The following is a 13,339-nucleotide window of genomic DNA, read 5'->3' as shown; positions in this document are numbered from 1 at the left end:
ATAATTTTAAAATTGTTTTGAAAATTAAAAAAAAAAATAATTTTTTTTCCAAATTTTTTTTTAAATTTTTTAATTTAAAAATTTCTTTTAAATTATTAGTAAAAAAAAAATATGACAAAAAATTTTTTTGGTAAAAAAAATTCGGGTTAAAAAGATTTTCCTAAAAAATGCTGAACTAATCTAAATTCCTGTAACACCCCCTTTTAACTTAACTGAATTACTTTGGTTTTCTTTTTTTTTGTCATGATAAAACAAAATTTGTCAAGTATATGATGTAAATACTTAAACTAAGATGATATAAAGAAAAGTAAACATAATAATAATACGTAATAATAATATATAATATATACATTATGTTTAAATATGAATATGTATTTTATAAGCTTACAGCACTGATCCCTGATTTGTTAAATCCTGTAAATATGATTCCACAAAACGTACAACTTTAGGTCGCAAACGAAAGGTACATTTAAACACTACCACCGTGTCGGTAATTGCCTTTAGGGGCTCTGCAAATACATTTGCCTCCATCTTCTCAAAGATTTCCACATCTGATGAGGCTATAGCAACACTAACGCTGCCCGATGATGACGGCGTCGAGTTCTGGCCATCATCCTCTTTGGCTAGACATTGTGTGGTTAGACAAGAAGTTATCAATTTAAATATATCCAAGATATATGTATCGTCCATTCTATAATTTAGTAAAAGATCGGCCGTGTGTTGTAAAAACAAACGTTGAGCCATGGTGGAAACAACACTTTCTGTACGAATTGGAATTTTTAAAACACTAACTAAAGAATTATTACTTAAACTATCAGACAAACCCAATTCAATGTCATCGGGTAGACAATGTAAAACTATTTTAGCTGTAAAGTCACGTATATCAAAATCATCGTCCATCAATAGATTCAGCATTAGTCTTATAAAGGAGCGCACAAAATTTATACGTTTCTTTTCCAACGATTTCGGATAGTGCACAGCTATGTACACCAACAAATTGGCGGCCTTAAACCTAGTTAATGATATAAATTAATAATAAAAGAAATAGAGTTTGAGGGGGGGAAAAGATGCTACTAACCTTAAACAATCCGGTTGCCAGGGTTGTGATATTTCCGTTAAATACTCCAGACACAATTGCGCACATTTATACTCTACACCTTGACTTTGTACTATACGTTCCACACACAGCATCATGGGTGACTTAACATCGCCAGGATGTTTTTTTGATTCTCTTAGTAAACTGGTTAAAGTAAAATCAAAATTACTTAATAAACTCATGACGGCATAGGATTTCATGGCCGCCTCTGGGTAATACAGCGGTAATTTAACCACTTCCTTGAGGGTTAAATGTAAAGCCTTGCTCTCTTTTAGTTCGGTGGCCAATTCGCTCATAGTCTCATCATTTAATATTCTAACAAATTGATATTCATGAGGCATTATTTCAAATTCCTGTAAAATTTCATTATTTTCATAATCCTCTGGCAATACTTTCACAACGGCCGCTTCATCTAACAACTCCTTTGTTCTGGCAGCAGCAGCTGAAGTTGAGGCAACATTTTCAGAGGCCGCATTAGTTTCATTAAATGTTTTTGCTTTCAATAGTAAAAGTAACATTATATTAAGGCAGGTCTCAGCTTGTTCTAAAGGCATATTGGTTATAGGAGGACTTAATGTATAATCGGATAGAGCACCGTAAGGTAAAGTTAAACGCATGATATGCAAATTGTATAGGAAATTCGATTTGTATAAAACGGGATAATAAAAGGCCATATTTGGTTCACATAAGGTCGTTAAAGTAGAGAAATATAAGAGTTGTTGTACAACAGCAGGACCAAAATTAAGGGTAGACAAACTAAAATCACAATAAATTTACAAAATATAAATATAAAATGTTCGAGTGCATGTTTGCAGCAAATCTACCAACCTGTTTAAAATTTCAATAAAAATGTCTAGCATTACTTTTAAAATTACGGCGTTTTTCAGTTTTGTACGTTCGTGCACACTAACTATGGAGCAAGTGATATCGGCAATCAAGTCATCAGTCAAATAGTTTTTATGATATTTTACTAAATACAATATCTACATAAAAATAATAATAATAAATAGATAAATATGTAAAAATAGGTTAATAATTATAGTAAATGTTTAAGAAGCCACCACTTATGGTCCAAAAAATTTCAGTTCGAAATTTAAGTTGCGGTTGTTTGCTTGTATCTCAGACATTTGTTTGCCGATTTTAAATAGCAATGTTAGTTGGACTATGTCGAATATATTGATGTATCGATCATTTATTTTTTTGAAATTGAATTTTTTAGTGATTCCAAAACATTTCACTCAGATAAACCTCGTCGAGTTTAGTCTCTAATCTACTCTAGTCTTGTATCTAGTCTATTCTCTAGTCTGGTCTAGATTCTAGCCTAGCCCCTAGTGTAGTCCCTAGTCTAGTTCCTAGTCTAGTCCCTAGTCTAGTTCCTAGTCTAGTCCCTAGTCTAGTTCCTAGTCTAGTCCCTAGTCTAGTTCCTAGTCTAGTCCCTAGTCTAGTCCCTAGTCTAGTCCCTAGTCTAGTCCCTAGTCTAGTTCCTAGTGTAGTCTAGTTCATAGTCTAGTTCCTAGTCTAGTCCCTAGTCTAGTCAAGTCCCTAGTCTAGTCCCTAGTCTAGTCTAGTCCCTAGTCTAGTCTAGTCCCTAGTCTAGTCTAGTCCCTAGTCTAGTCTAGTCCCTAGTCTAGTCTAGTCCCTAGTCTAGTCCCTAGTCTAGTCTAGTCCCTAGTCTAGTCTAGTCCCTAGTCTAGTCCCTAGTCTAGTCCCTAGTCTAGTCTAGTCCCTAGTCTAGTCTAGTCCCTAGTCTAGTCTAGTCCCTAGTCTAGTCTAGTCCCTAGTCTAGTCTAGTCCCTAGTCTAGTCTAGTCCCTAGTCTAGTCTAGTCCCTAGTCTAGTCTAGTCCCTAGTCTAGTCTAGTCCCTAGTCTAGTCTAGTCCCTAGTCTAGTCTAGTCCCTAGTCTAGTCTAGTCCCTAGTCTAGTCTAGTCCCTAGTCTAGTCTAGTCCCTAGTCTAGTCTAGTCCCTAGTCTAGTCTAGTCCCTAGTCTAGTCTAGTCCCTAGTCTAGTCCCTAGTCTAGTCTAGTCCCTAGTCTAGTCTAGTCCCTAGTCTAGTCTAGTCCCTAGTCTAGTCCCTAGTCTAGTCCCTAGTCTAGTCCCTAGTCTAGTCCCTAGTCTAGTCCCTAGTCTAGTCCCTAGTCTAGTCCCTAGTCTAGTCTCTAGTCTAGTCTCTCTAGTCTAGTCTATACTTTAATCTCTAGTCTAGTTTCTAGCCTGATCTCTAGTCTAGTCTCTAGCTAGTAGTCTCCAGCATAGTCTCTAGCATATTCCCAAGTCTAGTATCTAGTCTGATCTTTTTCATCCCATTTTTTTTTTAACAAAAACCTTTTTCACATAATTTTCACCCACATTTTTTTCCAAACATTATTTTGTTATTATTTGTCTGGTCCTTCGCACCTCAAACTCAATTGAAATTTCTCCTAGTGGTGAACTTTTACAAACAAAATTCAAGCATACCTGCAATAGATTGCCATGTAAAGTATTTGATTTAAATTCATAAACACCATCAGCCATTAGCTACAAAACAAAGTAAAAGTACACATTCAAGAAAAAATACTTAACACAAAATTTCTCACTTGAAATACTTACCACCATCTCTGCACATTTGTTTAATATCATGGTAATCACCTCATCTTTACTTATCAAAGCCACTATGGCCTTGGCAGCCAAGTATCTAGTTGTCATTTCCTGGCAACCACCACATTTCGAGATATAGGGTATGAATTCGGATAATTTCAAATTTGATTCGGTGCCCTCCAAAGCCGAGGGATATAAACGACTTAGTATTAGCAACAGAGGCTGTAATTTATGGGCAGTTTGTTGCTGTTCTATTAGTTCACTAGCCTTTTGTAGTTGTTCCAAAAAGAAATCATACAACTTGGGATAACGCAAAAAGAACACCCGTCCAGTCATGCGATTACGTATATTTAGATTATCGGAATCCTTGGTTCTTTGCACTCCGAAAATGCGCGTTATTAAGGAGGCAAACAGAAGAGTGGCTGAATTTTTCTCCGACCAAGTGTTGGCATCATAACTGCGTATGGCGGCCATAACACCCTCAGACACAAACTCACCCACGGCCTCATTTAAGTCAGTACATCTAAATAAGGCTCTGAGTATATTTAAGGCATGAGTGCGAGACTCTGTACTTCTGTCACTGGCCGAGCAGAGTTGCAGTAAATGCGACATGCAATAGTACAAAGACTTAGTAGTGCCCACTTGCAATTCGGAGGTTATAAGGGCCTGTACCATAAACGGTACGCCAGCACTGCGGCGGGTGGCACAGATTTTCTCATTGTTGAGGTCATCCTTGGAAATTAATGTTATCAAGTCTCTTAGCCATATCATGGGCAAGGCATTCAAATCATTTGCTTCTACGGTCCACAAACGGCAGCATAATTTCGAAAAGCCTACATAGGCTTGCTCAAAAGCACCCCTATGTTTCACCTCGGAGAGTAAAAGTTTGAAATGTTCACCAATTTCCAGAATTTGTTCTTTGGTAATAAGAAAATGTTCGGTTAATTTACTGTATTGTATGGGAGAGCAGATAACTATTTCGCCCAGTATCAAGGAAACATCTTTGACAGTACGCCAGGCACATAATAAAACCATTTGGGGAGTGGTTTTAACTGAATGCATATCAATTTTACGCAGTTTGGTGGTTAAAATCTTGCAAGGTGAGGTGGATTTCTTTTCGGGACTCTGTAGTAAATAAATGTAAATATTTGTATGATGTAAGTAATATGTAATTAAAATACCTGTTTAGTTTGCATTTCCTTAGGTAGCTCGCTAAAATCATTAGGCAAATGACCCTCGGGCGAGGAGCTATTAACAATGGGAGAAACTACATTTGTTAAATCTTTGCATAGAACTATTAGCTCGGCTATTAGTATGCGCCATGTTATTTCCTGACTTAGATAAGCGAAATCCAAACGTTTCAGCAAATGTTTTAGAGCAAATAATAAACCATATAAGGGATTTAGTTTGGCAGCTTCCAACAGAGATTGTTTGGCCATTTTTAAGCCCTGCTTTAGTTCTGCTAAAAGCCATTTCAGGGCAGCATATATGCAAGTGGCATAATTAGGTAAATCATAATCACCAAATATGGCGGGTGAACATTTATTGCACAAAAACTCCAGTTGATAGGAGCCCGTCATTGAATCCATGGGTTTTATGGAAGTCAAAAGAGTTTGCAATTCCAGCAGATTGATATTCAAATTATAATGTTCTATGAGACTTAGTTCGCTATTGTCCTCCAACAGTTTAAGCATATTGACCGCCAAATCCTTATTCGATTCATAGCCATCACCCAAAGTGGACACCAATGTGGGTACCGTTGATTTAGGCAGCAGTGTTAGTAATTTTAAATTACAATTAATGCCTATGATCAGACATTGGTGCAGCAATTGCAGGGATATTGATCTGCGGCTAAAGTTGGCGCCCTCAAACAGATTCTCCACTAAAATGCGCATAAAATCTTGCAGAAACTTCAATTCCAGCGGCTGGTTTTGTACCAGTTTAGGTGGTTGTTTGCCTTTTAGTAACTTCACCAAATTCAATTCACATCTCACCAGAGCTTTGCTCAACAAAGCTAAACTCTTTTGTCGCGTGGCCGGACTCTGACAATTTGTATTGTATTCCAAATAGGTTAACAAATGCTTACAGTCGAGCAGTGTTAGGGGCTCGGTGGTCTTGTGTGTCTCCACCAGCAGACGTAAAGCCATTATACGAGTTTCGTCCTCATTGGAGAGTATGGATAATTGTAAATTTTTCGAGAATTGTTGCATGATTTCTTGAAAATTATCTATTTTTATACCTGATTTTCGCACAGCCCATAGAGCCGACAGTTTTGTGCTAACGGGGATTTTAGGTTTATCCTCGCAATTAATTATAGTTTGTACTACTCTACAGTCACATTTTACAGCCTTGACGATAAGAACCTCAATGTCCGCTAAACGTGCGTCCTGCACGGCCGCTATGTTCAATAGATAATTGATCCAGAGTTTAACCCAACTTACGAAAGGAAGCTCTTTGTGATGGGATATCATAAGGGCTGAAAGAGGAGAGGATTTTATTAAAGGAAAACAATTTGTTGAAAAAAAAAACCAAGTAAGAAAGTTTTTTTTTTTCGGCTGCGCCGAATCTTTTTTACCAAACAAATTTTTGGTTAGAAAAAAAACTTTGAATGAAAACAATTTTGTTGGTGAAAAACTAAATTTTTCCCGATTTTGAAACATTGTCAGTCCGTATTTCTAAGTCGTTGGAAAGTTCTTTAAAATATGTATCATTAGATATCTATATTAAAGACTTAGTTCCAGATACAGCTCAAAAATCGAGATAATCCTGGTGTTTTGCTTATATCTCAGTTATTTATGAAACGATTTTCCCGAACTTAAATAGCAACTGAACCAGGACTTTAGCTGATATATTTATGTATCAATCTTATATGTAGGTTTTTTGGGGGCATCGAAAAGTTGATTTCAACAGACAGACGGATATACGGACCAGGAAAACTTAATTAAACTCTGTACTTACTTTCATATAAATTATTCACAATAAAATCTCTGCCCAAATTACTGGCAAATAGATGTGAAAATAAATCCAAACAATTCTTTATAATCTCATCAGCTCCCAAAATAGAGGCAGCCTGTTGCAATACCACACATTTCATCGACAACGACAAACGATCCGAATTGCAGGCATCATAGATTTTCTGTAGTAAAAAATCAAATTGCACCTTTTTCGAGCAGGCCACTATGTTGCGCATTAAATCCCTGCAAATATGTCTAACACTATCCATATGATGTTCCAAATAGGCCACCGTAAATATCAATAGCTTGCGTAATATTAATTTAATATCATCCAATGTTTGGGGCGACTTTAAGGCATAGGTGTAGGTAAGTTTTGAGATTTGATATAAGGCTCGGGTGGCACACAGCAAAATGTTGTGGACCGTGGCATTAGCATTGGCTATTTCATCGATTTTACCACAAATATCACGTATATCGGCTGAGTATTGTTGGAAATCATGTTGATCACAGGTGTTAATAACGCCCACACACATGGCAATTTCATTGGGATTTTTTATGTCCTTGACATAGGCCACAAAGGCATCGTACTCATCAAACAGTTTAGCTATATAAGCCATTAAGATGCCAGCATTTGTGCGCGGATCCATGGGTATATCGCTGTCCGAGATAATCTCTTTGCAGTTGGTGTTTAATTGTTTTATTTGATCCGTGTGTGTGGATTTCATGACTTTGCCAAATTCCTGCACACAATTGAGTAGGAAACGTATGGAATTGTGCACATACATATAGTATTCATTGCGTACGGAGGGAGAACTTAAAACTCTAAAAGAAACAATGCATAATTACAAATAAATATCAATTACAATGAATGTAAATATATTTACTTACCCCAATTCGGTAACATATCTGTTGACCGATGAACAGGCATAAGGAAATACTATATTAATACAATTCTCCAAGGCTTTGAGGCCACATTCAAAATTTTCAAAACAGCCGGATAGTGAGGCAATAGTAATATTCCAATTAACACTTTCGGTATAAGTTTTACCCTCCTCCACAAGTTTTTGTAAGCTCTTTTCTAAGGCCTTCACTATAGATGATTCATCCACGTCACCAGTGCCCAATTTAGCAGCAGTTATTAAAAGTCTACAGAAACCAACACAAAACACACATATTTCTTCCTTATTGTTTCCATAAATTTATTATTTCATAGCATTGATAGACAATGTCCTCCTTTTACTTACTTTAAAATTTGATTCCTGACTGGATGTTTGAGGGGACTTGCAAAATATATATCACATAAAAACTGTAAAGCCTTTTCATCTGTTCCTAGATTTTTGAATGTCTACAAGATATTTTCCTTTACAATATTGTTTTCCATTCTATAGCTAACTCTCCATACTTACATTCTTAACACACATCACCTGATCCGGCACAGTTTTAGCACTTTTCATTTCCAAACAATAGGACTCCTCAACTGTTTTAAGGAGAAACAAAACCAAGTTAATTTTTTACATTAATTTTCATTTTAAAACTACATATCAATTAAATGTTCGTCTTACACAATTCATATTGTTTGGGTAAAGTGACCAAGGCAGCTCGCATTTCAGCATTTTTTCTGATAGTTTCCCCCGGCTTGACAGTGGACACACGTAAATTTAATGCATTCATTGTTGTTTTATTGTAGGTTTGTTATAAAATTTCGTTGTTTTTTGTATTTATCTTAAAAATTATACATTAATTTTTTGATTTTGTGAAAGTTTTGTCCTTTTAGTCTTTTCTGTTTTTGTTGGGGAGTGTTTTTTTCAGACCGACACGCGCACACACCTCGTTTTTTGTTGATCCAACAACAAAAACAGTGGGTTTAGGCAAACTGTTGTTTACATAAATAAGGTGACAAGCGTGCTGTCACACAAACAGCTGTTCAAAATTAACCCAGTAAATGCTAGAAAGAAATATTTAACAATAATTAAACACCGTTTTCTCAATATTTGGTTATTGTTCATATAATTTGTTGTATGTTACGATAAAACCAATCCACTGTAGAAAATTTTTCCACTGTTTTATGCCAAAATTAATGTTTTTTTGTTTTAATATAACAATATTTTTTCACAATGGCGGATTATCTTAATCGAGGAATGTACATTGATTTAATAAATCAACACCTTTAAAATAATATTTTTCTCATATTTATACATTTTAAGAACTTCCAACCCTGTTTCTTTCAACAAATTTATTTTTACAACCCTGGCACAGCTGTTGATGACATTTAAAATTTGTAAACAAATCAAGGTTGGCAGCACTGCTGTTATGCAAACGACCGATTGTCAAAAAAAAACTGACAAATTTGCAATTTTCCTCATTTTTTAACAGCAGCTTGGGTAAAATTCTAATTAATTCATTAAAAATTTAGCTTTATAAATAAATTTTCTATAATTCAGTAAACACAACATAAACCAAACATGGATGCTGCCAAAAAACAAGATATGCCACCACCAGGAGGCTACAAGAAAATTCCATTTGCCCGTGTGCCAGCCAAATCCTATTTATCGGGTGTGTAATATAGATTTTTCAGCAATGATCAGTTTAATATAAATTTTATTTTCAAAAAAAGGATGGCAAATGTTGGGTACTTATGCTGCTGTTACCACTGTGGGCTTGTACGTTTACTACTTGAATGCCAAAATGATTAAACGCGAAGAAATTGAAATGCGTTCGGCCCAAAATGTCATCTTCCCCGTGTTGATTGCTGAACGCGATCGTGAATATTTGAAACAATTGAGACGCAATCGTGATGAAGAAGCCAAATTGATGGCTAATGTTCCCGGTTGGGAGGTATAGTTGGATTATTTTATTGGATGGTTTTGGTTGTTTATATTATTTTGTTGTTTTTAGGTCGGCACCTGGTACGGTGAGCCCGTGTTCAAGACTTTGCCCAAGGACAAATTGATTGATCCCAGCTTTAGTGAATTCTATGTCCACAGTCACTGGGGAGCCTTGGCCAAACGTGCTCACATCAAATTGTGGTCTTAAATGAAAACAATTTGTATTCCTTCCAAAGGAATTTGCCCTAACTAAAGCTTTTCTTTTATAGTTTTAAGAATTAAGCGGTGAAATCTAAGAAAATTTTGAATAAATCGAATGAAATTCACAAAAAAAGATTGCAGTTTTTAAATACTTTCTAAACTACACCACAAGTTCTGAATTTTATGTTTCTTAATCCTTTTAACAATAGTCATGTGCTAGTATTTTTCTCATAGTGTTTATTTAAACATTTCTTTCAAAACAAAATTATTTAATTTGTAAAAATAGTGTCCCAATGTATGGATTTATATGTACCAAATGGATTCTTTAGCAAAATCTCTTCTTTATTAAAATTCCCTTAAAATCCATTACGTATTTTTATGTGTGTTGTGTAGGTGTATGTTTTTTTTAATCTAAATGTAGAAAAATTCTTATGAATGTAATAATAATAGATTTTACAGCAAAAAAAAATGAAAAATAAGCAATTTAATTTACGACATAGAATTAATTATCCTTTTAAGCCCAAGGATACGAGATTATCTCCCTCGATTTGTCCAATGTTTCAGAGTTTTACTTCATGTCACGGCGCCGTTTGATGGTGCCATCACAAGTTGGTATATGACGCTGCAAAAAGCCCTCAAAGACAAATTTACGGCCACAGCGGTCGCAGGAGAATTCACGCTTCTCTTCCACCATTTGTTTATGCTGCTTCAGCATTTCGGCATTCGAAAACTTCTCACGACAAGGATCGCAGGCATAGCGACGCTTGACATTACCCGCCTCAAAGACAACGGTGAAATTTTGAGAGCAAAACGAACATGTGTACTCTTTGACCACCACCTTTTTGCCACTGTGTTGGGCACTTATGGCCTCAGCTTCGGCCTCTAGTTTCTCCTGATGCTTGTGCTGTTCCATGTGGGCCTTGTACTTATCATCGTCTATGAATTTGCGATAGCAGCGAGGACAACGCTTGGGCCCACCGCCAGTATGACGCAATAAATGTTCTTTCAAGTAGCTGGGTGAGTTGAAAACTCTATTACATATTTTACACTTTCTGTCCTCCTCGGGCACCTCCTCCTTTTGACGCATGCAGGCACGCATGTGAAGCTTTAAAGAGCCAGCAGCACTATAGCAATTGCCGCAATTTGGACAATAGAAAGTTTTATTGTTGCGCATAGCATTTAAATCACTGCCACCTTGCTCACTGATTTCATATTCCTCTGTACTGCCCAAGCTCTCGTCATGGACACCTTCCTCATCCTCCTCACCAGTAGGTACTATGTGCAATATGGTATGACCACTCTCAGTATCATCCACTGCCTCTTCGTCCTCCACCGAATTGCCATCCTCAGTGACAATTTGATGTATGGTCACCGCCCTACCATGTTCATCGATTATTACCTCCTGAGCATCGACCACCTCTTGATGATGATGCTGGCCTCGGTGATGCAGCGAGGCGACAGCAGCCTCCGCCTCCTCGCTGGTAGCGAAAGTGGCATAAGCATACTGTGGTTCTTCACCCGAATTGGGATCGTGTATTAAAACGGGCACCACCTCTTCTTTGATAGTACCGCCTGAGGTTGTTGTCAGAGTGGCGAACTTCCTTTTCATATTCATTGTTTACTTTTTTTTTGTTGATTCCAAGTTCACAAGCAACAACAAAAAATAGTGTTTCCAGATTTTCAGAGGTATTTCTTGAGTTTTTGGTACAATTGGTCAACTCTTGTAGATTTTCGCGGTGGTACCGTGTTGATTTTTACTAATTTTTCACAGCAAATTGATATCTATACGCTATCGTCGTCGTCGCAAATACGCAATTGTGGCAACATTTCAGCATTTTCAAAATGGTGGCCGCTGACGCAGAGTTGCAATTTTCTGTAGTATACTAAAATGACAAAGCGGTGGTAACACAGGTATGTATTTTAAAGTGGTAGAACTAACGGTTGTTTGATTTGAATTAGAGAACGTGCAATTTTAAACTTTTTTTTTTTGTTTAAATTTTATTTTAAAAGAAAGAAACATAAATTGTAAGCAGAGGCATTAAATTAAATAATAATTTTGTTCATGTGTACATAAGATATAAAGGCAATTTAATGTTTTTAGAAATTTAAATGGTTATTGTGACAGATTAAATAATTTATTTATAATATTAAAGGGAAATGCTCAAAAATAATAATTTTATAAAATTCTGAAACGATTATACAAAATTTGGAGATATATTTGCATAAAACATAAATGAATTTAAATTTTTTGAGAACTTTAAATATTTTTTATTACAGATTCATTAATTTATTTTTAATATTTTGAGGAAATGCTCAAAATTAATGATTTTATAAAATTTGGTTTGATATAAAATATTAATTAAGGAGGCATATTTTGCATCAATATTATTTTTTTTTGTGTAAACTGACTTTTTTAAATTTAAAATCAACAACTATTACTATTTCATAACAATATGTAATATTAAACTAATGTATTGCGTGTTAAATTGATAACTAAAACTGTAATTAAAAAAACATTTGGTACTTATAATCTGTTAAGTTTTCTTAAAACATTTTTAGTAAACAAAATTTTGAAATTGCTATTTAATTTTCTATTTCATAAACTGATTAAATTGCAATACTTTTTGCGTGCTAAATTTTTAGCTGCCTTTTTTTCTTTACATTCCCCCTATAAGGTTCCATCTAGCAATTTAGTTTTTTTTTTTTTTTAATAAAGATAATTTTCAGTAATTTAAAGTTTTCTACTGCAATTTAGTCAAGTCAGCAAGCTGCACACAATAATATTTAAAAAGCTGTTGAGTTTTTTTTAATGACTCTTTAAGAATGATAAATGGTTGCTGCTGTAGTGTTTGGACAGAGTTACAATTGCATTAATTGTCTCAAATTTCCAATACCAGTTAAAACTGGTTTTTCTAAATTGAAAAATTGAGAATGATAAAAAAATAAAATAGTCAAGCAGGCATTAAATTGGCTTTCAGTAGATCATACAACAAGTTCAGAATAATGAAATTTCACATACAAACACTCGATATATAAATTGAAAACGCCAAGATGTTGATATTTAATGAAATAATAATTGTGTATTGAAGTTAAATGTTACAATACAAATAAACAGAAAATAAGGTTTTAAAAATAGTTTATTAATTGTAAATAAAAATGAGGTGTTTAATTACTAAAAGTGGACTTTAAACTTTATTCGAATGAATTGACTTTTTTCAATACCCAATAGTACTAGTTTGTATATTTTCAAAGCTAACGAACCATTAAATTTGTTACACTTGTGTGTTTTTGTTAATTTTTTTTTTGTGAAACAAAACGCATTCTTTTTAATTTAAATTAATTTTAGTTTGTTTTTTCTTCAGTTAATTTTAGAAGATCTATCAGGTTGGCAAAATATATTTTTATATATGTAAAACAAATCAAATGTTGGCCAAAAATATCCGAGATCACTGATTGCGCTATTTTCTTGACTAAATTTATAAACAATTTAAGATTTTCCTTAAAAAATATCTCGACATTTAGTCAGAAATATAACAGACCGCGCTCTTTTTCAAGATTAAACGCTTGTTTACGATTTTTTTGAAGGTACTTTATTTTTAAAAGTACTTTTTCAAAATGTACTTTATTTTAAAAGAGCTTTCTACAAAAAAATAATTTTTCAAAAGTTACTTTCGTTAAAAGTACTTTT

At 34.7% G+C, this 13,339-nt stretch overlaps 3 protein-coding genes across 4 annotated transcripts; 1 reads left to right on the top strand and 2 right to left on the bottom strand.

Moving 5' to 3' along the window:
• Positions 1 to 146: 146 nt before the first annotated feature.
• Positions 147 to 8,465, bottom strand: THADA (Thyroid adenoma-associated protein homolog). Of its 2 annotated transcripts, XM_065507150.1 has the most exons (12): positions 8,188 to 8,465; positions 8,032 to 8,102; positions 7,870 to 7,970; positions 7,514 to 7,771; positions 6,630 to 7,447; positions 4,853 to 6,147; positions 3,684 to 4,796; positions 3,552 to 3,611; positions 1,925 to 2,079; positions 1,079 to 1,852; positions 825 to 1,012; positions 147 to 761 (listed from the first exon to the last, which is right to left on the bottom strand). In XM_065507150.1, the coding sequence occupies exons 1-12, from the start codon at positions 8,294 to 8,296 to the stop codon at positions 385 to 387; spliced, it is 5,319 nt and encodes a 1,772-aa protein (XP_065363222.1). In that variant the 5' UTR covers positions 8,297 to 8,465; the 3' UTR covers positions 147 to 384. The 2 variants fall into 2 exon arrangements, with proteins under 2 accessions (XP_065363222.1, XP_065363221.1); XM_065507149.1 differs by having other exon boundaries at positions 147 to 1,012.
• Positions 8,466 to 8,867: 402 nt separating this feature from the next.
• On the top strand, positions 8,868 to 9,784 carry ND-B16.6 (NADH dehydrogenase (ubiquinone) B16.6 subunit). The gene is made up of 4 exons (XM_065506788.1): positions 8,868 to 9,006; positions 9,067 to 9,178; positions 9,240 to 9,460; positions 9,521 to 9,784. Exons 2-4 carry the CDS (start codon positions 9,088 to 9,090, stop codon positions 9,656 to 9,658), a joined length of 450 nt encoding a protein of 149 aa, XP_065362860.1. The 5' UTR covers positions 8,868 to 9,006; positions 9,067 to 9,087; the 3' UTR covers positions 9,659 to 9,784.
• An 87-nt stretch (positions 9,785 to 9,871) lies between these two features.
• On the bottom strand, positions 9,872 to 11,472 carry LOC135956333 (zinc finger protein 30). The gene has a single exon (XM_065506786.1). The coding sequence runs from the start codon at positions 11,264 to 11,266 to the stop codon at positions 10,220 to 10,222; it is 1,047 nt and encodes a 348-aa protein (XP_065362858.1). The 5' UTR covers positions 11,267 to 11,472; the 3' UTR covers positions 9,872 to 10,219.
• Between the last annotated feature and the right edge of the window lie 1,867 nt (positions 11,473 to 13,339).

The sequence above is a fragment of the Calliphora vicina genome, chromosome 4 (genome assembly GCF_958450345.1).
Source record: "Calliphora vicina chromosome 4, idCalVici1.1, whole genome shotgun sequence".
NCBI classification, from domain to species: Eukaryota; Metazoa; Arthropoda; class Insecta; order Diptera; family Calliphoridae; genus Calliphora; species Calliphora vicina.
The sequence above is the reverse complement of the archived record's forward strand: the minus strand, read 5'-3'. Positions and strand labels throughout refer to the sequence as shown.

What these genes read in the sequence shown, in the direction of transcription:
- THADA (XM_065507149.1), bottom strand. Translation starts at nt 8,296, where the DNA reads ATGAATGCATTAAATTTACGTGTGTCCACTGTCAAGCCGGGGGAAACT. An exon ending in TTTATTGAAATTTTAAACAG is followed by an intron (nt 1,853 to 1,924) that starts GTTGGTAGATTT and finishes TTGTGATTTTAG; the next exon opens with TTTGTCTACCCTTAATTTTG. An exon ending in TGGCAACCGGATTGTTTAAG is followed by an intron (nt 1,013 to 1,078) that starts GTTAGTAGCATC and finishes ATCATTAACTAG; the next exon opens with GTTTAAGGCCGCCAATTTGT.
- ND-B16.6 (XM_065506788.1), top strand. Translation starts at nt 9,088, where the DNA reads ATGGATGCTGCCAAAAAACAAGATATGCCACCACCAGGAGGCTACAAG. An exon ending in AGCCAAATCCTATTTATCGG is followed by an intron (nt 9,179 to 9,239) that starts GTGTGTAATATA and finishes TTTCAAAAAAAG; the next exon opens with GATGGCAAATGTTGGGTACT. An exon ending in CTAATGTTCCCGGTTGGGAG is followed by an intron (nt 9,461 to 9,520) that starts GTATAGTTGGAT and finishes TGTTGTTTTTAG; the next exon opens with GTCGGCACCTGGTACGGTGA.
- LOC135956333 (XM_065506786.1), bottom strand. Translation starts at nt 11,266, where the DNA reads ATGAATATGAAAAGGAAGTTCGCCACTCTGACAACAACCTCAGGCGGT.